Source organism: Microcaecilia unicolor, chromosome 9 (assembly GCF_901765095.1).
Source record: "Microcaecilia unicolor chromosome 9, aMicUni1.1, whole genome shotgun sequence".
Lineage (NCBI taxonomy): Eukaryota > Metazoa > Chordata > Amphibia > Gymnophiona > Siphonopidae > Microcaecilia > Microcaecilia unicolor.
Genome location: NC_044039.1, coordinates 9,427,136 through 9,440,095, shown reverse-complemented (window position 1 = coordinate 9,440,095; position 12,960 = coordinate 9,427,136). Strand labels below are relative to the sequence as shown.

Sequence of the window (12,960 nt, the reverse complement as noted above, 5' to 3'; positions counted from 1 at the left end):
CTGCCTCTTAATTGTTAGTGTATGTCTAATAATGCTATAGAAATAAGTAGTAGTGTATCTGAAAAAGCCTCGTGTGTTACTGTTAGGAAGTATTGATAGGGGAGAGGAAGAGGAGGAGATGTTTTGCCCTCTGTAGTGAACTTAACACATTTAAGCTAGCATTTTATGCCAGGCTGCTCTTATTTCAGAATGATTGATAGTCCTTATGAATTAGTAACTTGCACCTTGAGTAACCACGACCAAGAAGAATGTTTTGTGACTTGCTGGAGGTAGATCTGATCTACAGGCATTTCAGGATAATTTTATTACATTTTTTGAAAAGCTCTTAAAAGTACATTAGGAATTCTAGAAATCTGAGTTTTGCGAACAAAGTAGAGTTCCATTTGGCATTTGTGAGTTTGACTCTCAGTAGTAAGCTGTACAGCTATTACCTATGAACAAGAACAGCCATACTGGGTTAGACCAATGGTCCATCTAGCCCAGTGTCCTGCTTCCAACAGTGGCCAATCCAGGTCACAAGTACCTGGCAGAAATCCGATTAGTAGCAATCCTGGGGCATGCAGTGGCTTCCCTCGTGTCCATCTCAATAACAGACTGTGGACTATTTTTCCTCCATGAACTTGTTCAAACCGTTTTTAAACCCAGATACGCTAATCGCTGTTACCACATCCTCCAGAGTTATTTTTTCTGATGAACCCAGTGGAAATTGTGGGACTTCTGAGTCACTCGTTTTTGTTTCAGATCAATTATTAATTAATTGGTATATGCTGTCTGAACAACACTATAATTCAGATCCAGTGGAATAGTCCTAGCTTAGTGGAGCAAGTGTTTAATTAGAATAGATGTAACTATATGAACCAACGTTCCATAAGTGAAGTGCCATTTTACATTCTTATATATTGAATGATTATATGTGTCGAGTCTGAGCTGTCATTGGAGTGGAGGAGTGGCCTAGTGGTTAGAGTGGTGGACTTTGGTCCTGGGGAACTGAGGAACTGAGTTTGATTCCCGGCACAGGCAGCTCTTTGTGACTCTGGGCAAGTCACTTAACCCTCCATTGCCCCATGTAAGCCGCATTGAGCCTGCCATGAGTGGGAAAGCGCAGGGTACAAATGTAACAAAAATAAAATAGATACTATTGGAGATTCTACATGGAATGTTGCTACTATTGGAGATTCTACATGGAATGTTGCTATTCCACTAGCAACATTCCATGTAGAAGGCTGCGCAGGCTTCTCTTTCTGCGAGTCTGACGTCTTGCACATACGTGCAGGACGTCAGACTCACAGAAGCAGAAGCCTGCGTGGCCACATTGGTGATCTGCAAGGGCCGACTTCTACATGGAATGTTGCTAGTGGAATCTCAAATAGTAGCAACAGTGGAGGAGTGGCCTAGTGGTTAGGGTGGTGGACTTTGGTCCTGGGGAACTGAGGAACTGAGTTTGATTCCCGGCACAGGCAGCTCTTTGTGACTCTGGGCAAGTCACTTAACCCATCCATTGCCCGCCGCATAGAGCCTGAGTGGGAAAGCGCGGGGGTACAAATGTAACAAAAACAAACACAAAAAATTGTAAATCTATTTAACATTAATTAGATTGAGGTGTAAATTAAACTATGATAAATGCTCTGGGGTTGTCTTGTATTTTTATCTGATTTATAGCATATGCAGACCTCTGACATCAAAGCCAAATCAAACTAGGGCTTCTATACCACTAAATTTCCCATCAGGGTTCATGCACTTCTATGGTAGTAACCTGCTAGGTTAATGTAACTAGATGCTGTTTGATAACCAATATTCTCTTAGCTGAACAAAAAAAGTTTGAAATTTTATCTAAGAAACTGGACAAGTAACATTACATTAGTGCTGAGAAGTTGGTCATTCAGTTGAGAAGATTTATTTATTTATTGTATAGCAGTTGTAATGGTTTGGAAAACTGCCTTGATTTTTGTGAGCAGGACCTGGAGCATTCTGGTGCCTGAAATCCCTTAAGAATTGGAAAGGGCTTTCAAGTAAAACACTTTTTTTTTTAAGTCTTTGTATGTTTTCTTTAAGTGACAGTTTTGACTCAAAATGATTAAATCATATTGTTCAAAGCAGCATAGTCCACAGCAAGAAGCTTTTACAGAACAGTTGAGGTTAAACCTTATGAAATGGCAACAAAAATAGCCTAACTTTCCTATAGCTTTCCGATTAAGGTGAATTATTGCTTTATATTTTAAACAGTGACCAAAGAGGGTTAGCATCTCATATTTGGAATGTAGATTTCATAAGAGTCTCATTAATCTTTTTTTCTGCTCTGTGTTCTGTGGAACCACACAAAAGGCGGTATAATCAAGTCCCATTTCCTTTACTTTTTTCTGATTCATTTACAGATCCTCTTCGGAGTGTTTGGACTCCTCCCTAAATGTTTTGGCCCGAGCACTGGAGCATAATAGAGATATCCAGAGATTTGGTGTCGTTACCTTAAACTGTTCTCCAAAAGAGGAACCAAGGAGGAGGTGCAAGAGATGTGCGATACAGCAGTCGAGTATGCTCCTTCTTACCAAACTTGGTGGGATGGGTAAGCATGTCACTCTGACTTGTACTCTGCCACATTAGAAATGAGTAACTTCAGATGGAAGTTTGTTTATTTGTATCCCACATTTACCCACCTATTTGTAGGCTTAATGTGGCTTACATAGTACCAGAGAGGCCTTTGCAGGCTCCGGTGTGAACAAATACAAAGTGATGTTGTGGTAAGATAAAGTTCATGTGACACAGCCACATTAGGGAATCAGAGAATGGAAGAGTTGTGTTAAGTAGGTTATACTTACTTCAGACTTTGTAGTAACTTTCTGGGTGCTGTCCTAAGATATCTGCTTCCTGATTGCAGTATTTCTTCTGATTAATTTGGCTTTTTAATCCAGAATGGTTAAGGTGACGCTCCTCCCTGTTTCATTTGACAGCATATATGTAGACATACAAATCAAAAGGCCTTCAGTCCTATCCAAGATGTCATGAAATCCTCTAATGTTGGCAACGGTCTTTATATGTAATTGCGGTCTTACTATTTCTGTGTATTAGTATATCTTATGCCATCTCTACGCTCATTGATAACCATCCACTGGCCTTGTCACACACATGTCCGTTGTCTCCTTGTGAACTTTACACTGCCTGAGAGCTATAGAAAGTTCTCTCTTACTGTCCTGCTGGTCCCAGTCCATCCACTAGACCATTGTTCACTGGATTGTTTGTGCAGGGCGCTGTTGGAAAATAACTCAATATACTTCTTTCATTTTAGTTACACTATTTTGGGTAACCTTATCAATGTTATGTATAGATATACTGTGTTTCCCCAAAATAAGACTGTCTTGTCTTAATTTTTGCTCCCCAAGACGCGCTAGGTCTTATTTTCAGGGAAACATCGAGGGTCGCAGGGCCCTCCCTCCACCCGCCCTCCGTCGCTCCCGGAAGTTGGAACTAACCTTAAACGCCTCCTTTCACTTTTGCACTCGCAGCAAGCAGCAGCAGGGCAGACCTCTCCTTCCTTCCGTGCACCACTCTCGCAGACGTTACGTCAGGCGAGGGCGGGACACGGAAGGGAAGGAGAGGTCTGCCCTGCTGCTGCTTGCTGCGAGTGCAAAGGTGTGAAAGGAGGCGTTTAAGGTTAGTTCCAACTTCCGGTAGCGACGGAGGGCGGGTGGAGGGGGGCGACCTCGGGTGTGTGTGTGGGGGGGGGGGGGGGGGGGGAGGGTCCTGTCCGGCTCTCGGCGGCCCTGCTTTAAAAGAAAAAACTTTGCTAGGTCTTACTTTTGGGGGAGGCCTTATATTTTCCAATTGCAGCAAGACCTCTACTAGGTCTTATTTTCGGGGGGAAACACGGTATATATATATATATTTTAATTTAAAAATGTATGATCTGCTTTGATAGTGCTTTGAAGGGCAGTTAGCAAATACTAGAATAAGCTAAATGAAACTGTATAATTGCTTAGGCACTTATACCAGGTCACTGAAAGACAAATTGCACACAGTTGGGTCCCTGTCTTAGAAAACGTAGTTGGAGTCAGGGGTTCTCGGGTCAAAAACAGCTACTCGTGTAATCCCCAATGAATATTCATGAACTAGATTTGGATAAAGCAGACAGTACATTAAGATCTTATGTATTCATAGGTTTTCAGGATAACAATGATTGGCTCCTGTGTCCCCTAAGGACTGGGTTGAGAACCATTGGTCTGAGTGGTTACCTGAGGCAGTGGTCAATACAAGGTCATAAGCAGTCTCGTTGGCAGAAGTAGGTCTTAAATCCAGGTCTTGGGTTTCCACTAACCACTACTTTTCCCTGCCAACGTGAATTGTTTATGTAAGTAAAAAGAAGGTTGGACTATTTGTTGGGGGGAGTAGAGGGTGGGATGCAGTTCTACCTCATTATCCATTACAATGTGGAAAAAAAAAAGCAATCCTTTCCATACTAGAAGAGGCTTAACCCAGTCCCCGGGGCACACCTAACCATTTATTTTATTTATATTTATTTATTTTAGATTTTGCTCACACCTTTTTCAGTAGTAGGTCAAGGTGAGTTACATTCAAGTACTCTGGATATTTCTCTGTCCCAGGAGGGCTCACAATCTAAGTTTGTACCTGAGGCAATGCAGGGTTAAGTGACTAGTCAGGTTTTCAGGCTATCCACAGTGAATATACATGAGATTTACATTCTGATCTCCATTCTACGCATATCTATCTCACCCATAATGAATGCGCATATCCTGAAAACCTGACTGACTGTGTGTGTCCCAAGCACCGGGTTGAGGACCATCGTACTTGAAGATGATGGTGGTGATTTTCTAGAGAAGTGGTTTTTTCCTACATATTATATCAACTTGCCTATTTTTCTTCTCAAAATGTGTCCTGCTTCCTGATTGCAGCATACTGAAACGCTGACAGCCAGAACTATAGAGCATTTCTTTTGCAGCGTATATACATCTAAGGAGAGAAGTACTGGTGTTGTACCAGTATCGGAATGAGGGAGATTCTTAGAACAGGGCATGACCTTGCTGTACTGGTGGATAAACTTTTATGGAACCTGTGACGTAACATATTGACTATTAATTGCATATTTTCATACTTCATTCTAATATGGGGAAATATACTACACTACTTCTATCAAATTTTGGTAATCTGTATCTTGTGTCTCAATCAGTATCTGAACCTGGAGAACACTTTTGATGGCAAAGACTATGTCTGTGGCAGAATGCTGCAGTTTCTAATGGAAGCAGCAGAGGGCGGCAAGAGTTCAGATCATCTCTCATTTCAGCTATTAGAAGTTCTGCTGTTTCGAATTCAATTAAGTTTGTTCACAGGAAGGCAGCAAAATGCTGTTGCCTTATTACAGGTCAGTACGAGTGTTCAACCCACTGGCACTACTTAAATGCTTACTTTTTAAACTTAATTTCTTATATATTGCCTTCAAGCCTGAAAGCTATCAAAGCAGTGCACATTCAGGTACAGTTGGTATTTTTCTGTCCCTGGAGAACTCAGTCTGTTTGTACCTGAGGGAATGCAGGGTTAAGTGACTTGCCCAGCTTACGTATTCGATGGCTATGGTTTACTTGATCTGATAATACTGCCTTGCCTTTAACAATAACAAAGCAGTTAACAATAAAAGCAAAATAAACAGGAAAGGAACACCAGTGTTGAAAGGAAAGAGCAGGAGAATAGATAGACAAGGAGGGGTTGGGGTAAGGGTAGGGTCCCTAAAGGAAAAAAATAGTATTGGCCAATAAAAAGGAAGGGAGGGAGATTGCAGCCCTAATAAACCCTTACAGCATTATCTGCAGCCAAACTGCACGTTGAAAGATTTGTTGAAAAGGTACGTTTTCAATAGTGATATGAACCTGGGATAAACAGATTCGAGTAATATTTTGGGGAGGGAATTCCAAAGAGGGGACAACACAAAAAGACTCTAGTCGTAGTGGGCTTGACAAACTGATGGAATCGGTGAAAACTGTTCTGCACTTCAATCCATCCTCTCCCTCCAAACATAAATAAATCTCTATCCTTTGTATAGGAAATGCAAACCTGACTTTTCTCACACTGGAGAGAATAATATATCACAAGTGTACCTGCAGATGTGGTTGCAGTGCTAGGTGCTTCTGTGTCATGGCTTTAGTTCTGACTCCATTTTGTATTTGTTTTTCACAGAATGCACTGAAATCAACTAATAAGGTCATAGCTGAGTGCCTTACTGCACAAGACCGCTGCTTGGCTTGGCTGGCCTTTGTACACCTTGTTGAATTTAATACGCTTCCTGTAAAACTTTATGATTCAGCAAATACCACCCCTCAAGGCTTGTGAGCAAAGAGCCATTTTTAATTCCATGGAAAACATCACAATGTGTGAAGACTAATCCTGATATGCTGCTAGCGCTTTTTGAAGGTACTGAAAGGATTACAGTTGCAGTATGGTTTATTTCCTTTCTGCAAAAAAAAACTTTTTCAGGTTCCCTTGTGTTTCTGATTGTGGACAAAACTCATGTTGTGGGATCTCTAGGATTAGGTTGATTGGAGACTTGCATGTCTGTCAGCTTTTACTAGTGGTAAGCCAGAAAAACAAACAAACTTGATCAGACCTTGGTTGTTTTCCCAGTGGAAGCAGTGACTGATTTAATTAATGCTGCAGCTGCATTCCTGTCCGAAGTCTGTATGCTTTTGAAGTCATGAGTTGTGGCTGGTCTGGGGGGAGGAAGGGGAGAGTTTCCTCCTCTGGTAAATTGACTGGCTATTCTAATTTAGTGGCATAGCTGCACATAGTACTGACACTGCCTTCAGTAATGAGGTAGACCTATGGCAGGGTGGCATAACAGTTGTCTACTCTGTCCACCTCTCAGTGGGATACATTGCTCTCAGTTCGAAAAATAGCATTTCCATTACATAGCTTTCCACTATTCCAGAACCTGTGGGATAGTTGTGTCCATCAACTAGCAGGTAGAGGTAGAGAACTGAGATCTCCTGGCATCCAGTCCAGCTCCTCTATCTCCAGCAGGTAGATGGGCATACTTTTCACTTTGGTTCTGAGTGATTGCTCATGGTCATCTGGTCCCCAGTTGAGCTTTTGGAGGTCTTCAGATCCCTGTCTGTGGTGCCCCCTCCCTTCACCTCTCCCCTGTTTCCCTCCCTTCACCTCTCCCCTGTTTCCTGTGGAGTTCTCCTTTTCTAGCACAACAACCTAAAAAAAAGAAAGAGAAAAATGTTTGCTGCAGAGTGTGGGACAGAGTATCAATACTGAGCCTTTCTCATCTGTGATAAGATTTTTGGAGACTGGGGACTTGGGAGGAGCAGCCAGTAGTGGTAAGTCCAACCGAAGTTTGACTCGAAACCGCTTGGAGGGCTGCAAGTTCTACTTGGTGCAGGGGAGGGATCCTAACTCACCGCTTAGGATACGTTGTGCGTTGGTACAGTCGGGGTGAAATGGCAACTCCCGGGGAGGCAGTTAAGCAGTGTTCCTGCTGTGGGATCCTCCAGCTGGCATCGGGGTGTTGCATTGCGTGCGAGACGTGGAGGAAATGGTCAGCAGCAGCACATCTTCAGATTTTGGCACAGCATCCAAATATGCCGGGGTGTTCAGGCTCTCTGGCAGGGTAGGTGTGCAATTTGATGCAGGAGAGCATGGAAACAGGTGCACTGGCTGGTTACATGCAGAGCATAGCCACCATTTTACAGCCTCAGGGCCTGACAGAGCATTCAGCTGCATTGGGATCTTTGTTTTCTCCGAAGTTTATATTGCTCTTAAACCAGGCCTATTTACTGAAGCAGGCACAGTCAGAGTTCCTGCAAAGTGCTTGAGTTTCTCATCCCATTGCTCCTCCAGCTCCTAAGAGATTATTTAGACCTCTAGGAGTGGGCAGATTATCTCTACTTCTCCATCCTTATCTGATGTGGCCGCGGTCTATTCAGAGGAGCCATTGTTGAAGCCTTTAGACGAGTGAAAACTCCTTCCTGAGGAAGATCCAGAAGTACTGAGGTTGTTTCATAAAGAGGCACACAGTCCTCTTATTTCTTTGGCACCGGCAGTGCTTTCCATTGAGGAACCTTCTGCTTCAGTGTCAAGAGTTCCATCTTCGTCGATCATTAAGGAGCATCCGTTTACAGCAGAATGGGTCACATTGGATGTACGGCATAGAGTGAAAAGAGCCATGGCTCACCTCTACCCATTGGTTCTGGAAGCAAAAGATAAATTGCAGTTTACCAGGATAGGCTGTCTGATTCTGGCAGTGACTAAGACCAGCTTGGCATTAGAAGGGGGCATTGACCTAAAAGACCTACAGTATAAGAAGCTTAGAAGGCTTGCTGAAACAAGCTGAATTGGCCTCTTTGGATCTTCAGGTGACGGCGTGCTAGTTCTTGGCAAGTGCATGCCTGAAGTGACAGCAGTTGGCAAAACAAAACGGGCGCCATAATGCCCAGCTGAAAAAAGCTGTCCTACTTGGTGGATGCTATTTATGACATAGGTTATTGCCTACAGTGTGTTTTTGGCTGTCATGACACGCCAGCAACTCCAGTTGTGGCACTGGGCAGTGGATGCAGCATCAGTCACATCTAGTTAAACTGCCCATTTGGAGCAAGTGGCTGTTTGGAGAAGATCAGTAACTTGGTAAAAGCACTGGGGGAAACTAAGCCACAACGTTTGGCAGAAGATATTCAAAAGCCTTGGGCCGTCTGTCCTCAGGGGGCTCTCGATTTCGAGACGACAGATGATACTGGCCTGGTCATCAGTAACGTGTTCAGAAGTCCCACTTACCAGCACGTCAGTCTTCCTTTTGTGCAGACAGGAAGCCCTCCTCTGTCAGCTAGAGCACCCAATGCCTCTAGAGCTTTGGGTGCTGATCCACTCTTTTCTTCCAGTTGGAGGATGTCTTCAGCAGTTTGGGGCGGAGTGGGCCAAAATCACATCAGACTAGTGGGTTCTGGATATTCTTAGAGAAAGTTACAAGTTGGGGTTCTCCCGCCTGGTCGCGCCTCTTTTCTTGCATTCTCCTTGTTAAAGGGGGAACCAAGGAGGCCGAGGTTCAGGTCACAGTAGATCCCAGGCCAAATAGGGACAAGGTAGATACTCTGTCTATATTTCTTGTAAACCACCTAGTTGTATGTGGTATAGAAAATTCTAAATAAATATTTCATTGTCTCAGAGAAGGAAGGCACCTTTCGTCCAGCCTTAGATCTCAAAGGTAAAAACTGCTGCCTCCTAGTGTCCTGGTTTCATATGAAGACACTTAAGAGCAGTCATAGCCTCTGATCAGACGAGAGAATTTCTCACCGCCCTTGTTCTCAAGGAGGCATACTTGCATATTAGAACATAAGAATAGCCATATTGAGTCAGGCCAATGGTTCATCTAGCCCATTATCCTGCTTCCAACAATGGCCAGTCCAGGTCACAAGTACCTGGAAGAAACCCAAATAATAGGAACTTTCCATGCTACTACAAATTCCAGGGCAAGCAGTAGATCCCCCTTGTCTATCTTAGTAGTAGATTATGGACTTTCTCTCCAGGAACTTGTCCATATGGCTGCTGCGTTGGAGGTTTCTACATTTGCGGTGCTGGTCCGTCACTTCCAATTAAGGGCTTTTCCCTTCGGTCTCACCATGGCTCCAAGAACATTTATGAAGGTTGTGGTTGTGGTGGCCTTTCTTTAGTGCCAGGGAATCAGTGTTCACTTATCTCGACGACTGACTCATTCATGCATCGTCCTGTTTGGACAGCATGATGGCAACAGATAAAGTTGTCCATCTTTTACAGTCGTTGGGTTAAATGATCAATTTCGAGAAAAGCAGATGCTGAATTATCTGGACGTTCTATTCAATGCAGCATGGGAGATGTTTTTCCTCATAGTGTGCTGGAGGTTGAAGCTGGTTCAACAGATTTGTCTTCAGTCAAGGCAGCCAGGGACTACATCCAGGTTCTGGGGTCAGTGATGGCGGCGATGGAAGTTGTGCCATGGGCAAGAGTTCATATGTGGCCATTACAGGATCTCTTCTCAGCTGCCGATCTCCACTGTGACACAAGTATGACCTTCATCTTTGGACGCTGGTTGCCAGACGGAGTATTCAGTGATGGTTGTCGCCCAGGAATTTGACCGTCGGAGCTCCCTTTCCGATAACAGAATGGGAGTTGGTGCAAGTCGGGTTGGGGAGCTCATTACAAGTTCTATCTGGCACAGGGCGCCTGAACAGAACAGGAGTCTTAGTGGTCAATAAATGGCTTGGAGCTCAGGGTAGTACGGAAAGCCTTATACGATTTCGTTCCCTTTCTGGTGGGAGCCCCAGTCCAAGTTTTCTCCGACAATGCGATGGCAATGGCTTATATCAACAAGGCGGGACCAGCAGCTGTCCAGTGGCGATGGAGGTGACCTCCCTTATGAGTTGAGTGTAAAACAAAAATCTCTGCTTGTCAGCAGCTCAAATTGCGGGGTCCTTTAATGTGGAGGCAGACTTTCTTAGAAGGTACTCCTGGGACCCGGGAGAATGGGAACTATCCAGCCAAGATTTTCAGCTGATAGTGGGCTGATGGGGTTCTCCACTTCTCGACTTTATGGCAACAAAGGAAGCCAAATTGCCAAAGTTCAACCATCAGAAAAACCGGGCTTGATGGGGATCGATACCCTGGCCAGCAACACATCTACTTTTTCTCTCCTTGGCCCATGTTAGGTCGTGTGTTGAAAAGGATCACATTGCTTTGGGGTCAAATAATTCTTGTGGCCCAAATTGGCCATGGAGGTTGTGGTATGTGGATCTGATTTTACTGTTGGACGGGAGTTTTCTGTCTTCCAAAGGTATGTGGTTTACTGAAGCAAGGCCTGGTGCTCATGGAGGATCCATGCCCCTTTGGTCTTATGGTTTGGCCATTTAAAGGGCTCGATTGAGACAAAAAGGTTATTCTGATAAGGTCCAAGGGCTTGTGTTCTGAGTGCGGACTTCCTCCCTTCTCAGCTCAGATCGCGTACATCCTAGTGTCTCTCCAGGCAGGTATTCAGAAAGGATTGGGGTTCTCTAAACGTTCAGGTTGTGGGTTTGGCCTGTTTCATGGACCGACTACAGAAGATGTCGCTTGCGCCTCACCTGGATATCACTCGATTTCATGGAGGAGTGGGCCACTTGCAGCCTCCCTTTTTTTACGCTGTGACCAGAGTGGAACCTTAATAATTTAGTCCTTCGGGCTCTTTAGACTCCTTCTTTTTGAGCCACTCCGGAAGGCTTACTTGAAAGATCTTACACTAAAGACAGTGTAAGATCTTTCAAGCACTTAGTGTTTTCAGAGCTTGAGACTTTCTCTTGTGGGGGTACCTTTCTTCACTTTTTAGAGCATGGGTCTCCCTGCGCACTGTTTCTTCCTTTCTTCCAAAAGTGGTATCAGCATTTCATCTCAACCAATCTATGGAGCTTCCATCCTTTCACAAAGAGGGCGAAGAGGCATTGTATTCTTCCTTGAAGCTTCTCGATGTGCATAATCCTCAGATATCTGGATGTCACGAATGACTTCCGCAAATTGGACAGACTGTGCTTTTTCTAAACATAGACTTGGCCTGATGACTTCCAAGCCCACAATTGCTAGATGGCTGAAGGAGACTATCGCATCAGCTTATTTACTTGTGGGGAAGCAGGCTCCTCGGGCCTTGTGGGCTCATTCTTCGAGGCATACAGTGACATTCTGGGTGAATACTACTACCTTACTGTCTTCAGTGGATATTTGCAAGGTGGTGACACGGTCAGTGCTGCGTACCTGTCCCAATCAATACAGGGTGGATGTAGTGGCACGGTCAGAAGCCAGTTCCCCACAGGTTCCTGGAATAGTGGAAAGAATAATTAGGTTTTACCTGATTTTTTTTTTCCAGAGGTCTACCTGTGGTTTCTGAGATGATTAGTTATTGTGAAGGAATGGGTCAAATAACTACTGTCATCTTGCATGGTGCTTCCTACATATCGCTTGTTCTCTACAAGTTGTCCAGAGATGAGGTCCACATATGTTTGCTCATCTGGTTAGTGTGCTCATCTGGTTAGTGTTAGGTTGTTACGTTTATTGGTTAGCGAGTTTAAGGTTGTAGTCTTCTGAGTTTCTCCTTACTGCTTGTCTACTTAAATATTCAGGAGCTAGGCTGGATGCCAAGTGAGATCTCTCAGCTCAGTTTTCAGTTCTCTTATTGCCACCTGCTGGTTGATGGACACATCTGTCCTACAGGTTTTGGAATAGTGGGCAGGACTAATGGAAAGAAAATTTATCAGATAACACCTAATTTCTCCAACTGTGCATAATTGCTAAATTCTGAACAGTACATCATATTCTGTGTGTTCTCCGAGAACAATCAGGACTACTAAATCCTCACATATGTGAATTTTTTTTTGTTTTGTTATTTTGCTGTCAAGTGCTATTGCTGTCATGACTTTTACTTTCACAGGTTCTCTACTAACTCCTGACTTATGTTTTTCGTCAAAAGTTAGTTTTATTTTTTATTTAATTAAAAAAAAATTGTGTGTGTTAACTTGGTGCAGGGCATCTATATAGAGGCCTCAAGCTTCCAGCTAGGGAATATTTGTTACAATCAAGTCTTGATTTTGCTGCAACTATTTTTCGGGATGATAAATCTTAAGAGAACCCCCAGGGGCTTCATGAGTTAGAGATGTAGGAGGATCCAGGGCAGAAGCATCAAATATCCTCCAATTCTTCATTTCTTCCCCCCCCCCCACTCGGAGGAGGCTGTTAGTGTCTGTTTACAGAGTCCTGAAATATTTACAGAAGAAATGAGACACCCCCACACCACCCACTAATAAAAAGGGTCAGCTCGGTTAGAGCAGTTTTTCTGTTGGCTCAACACAAAGTGGGAAGGGTGATATGAGTCAACGCTATAGCAGTAGCTTACGTGAACTACTAAGGAGGAACCAGAGGTCAGCTTGTGTCAGAAGTGTGGCTGCTGATGTCTTGGACGGAAATGCATCT

The 12,960-nt window shown here is 43.8% G+C and overlaps 1 protein-coding gene across 1 annotated transcript in view; it reads left to right on the top strand.

Annotated features, from left to right (window-relative positions):
* The window catches only part of ZFC3H1 (zinc finger C3H1-type containing), a 134,700-nt gene that overhangs the window by 80,579 nt on the left and 41,161 nt on the right, over window positions 1-12,960 (top strand). Inside the window, 5 exon segments of the mRNA XM_030214825.1 lie at window positions 2,373-2,437; window positions 2,440-2,564; window positions 5,177-5,368; window positions 6,178-6,310; window positions 6,313-6,411. Coding sequence (XP_030070685.1) covers window positions 2,373-2,437; window positions 2,440-2,564; window positions 5,177-5,368; window positions 6,178-6,310; window positions 6,313-6,411 — 614 coding nt within the window.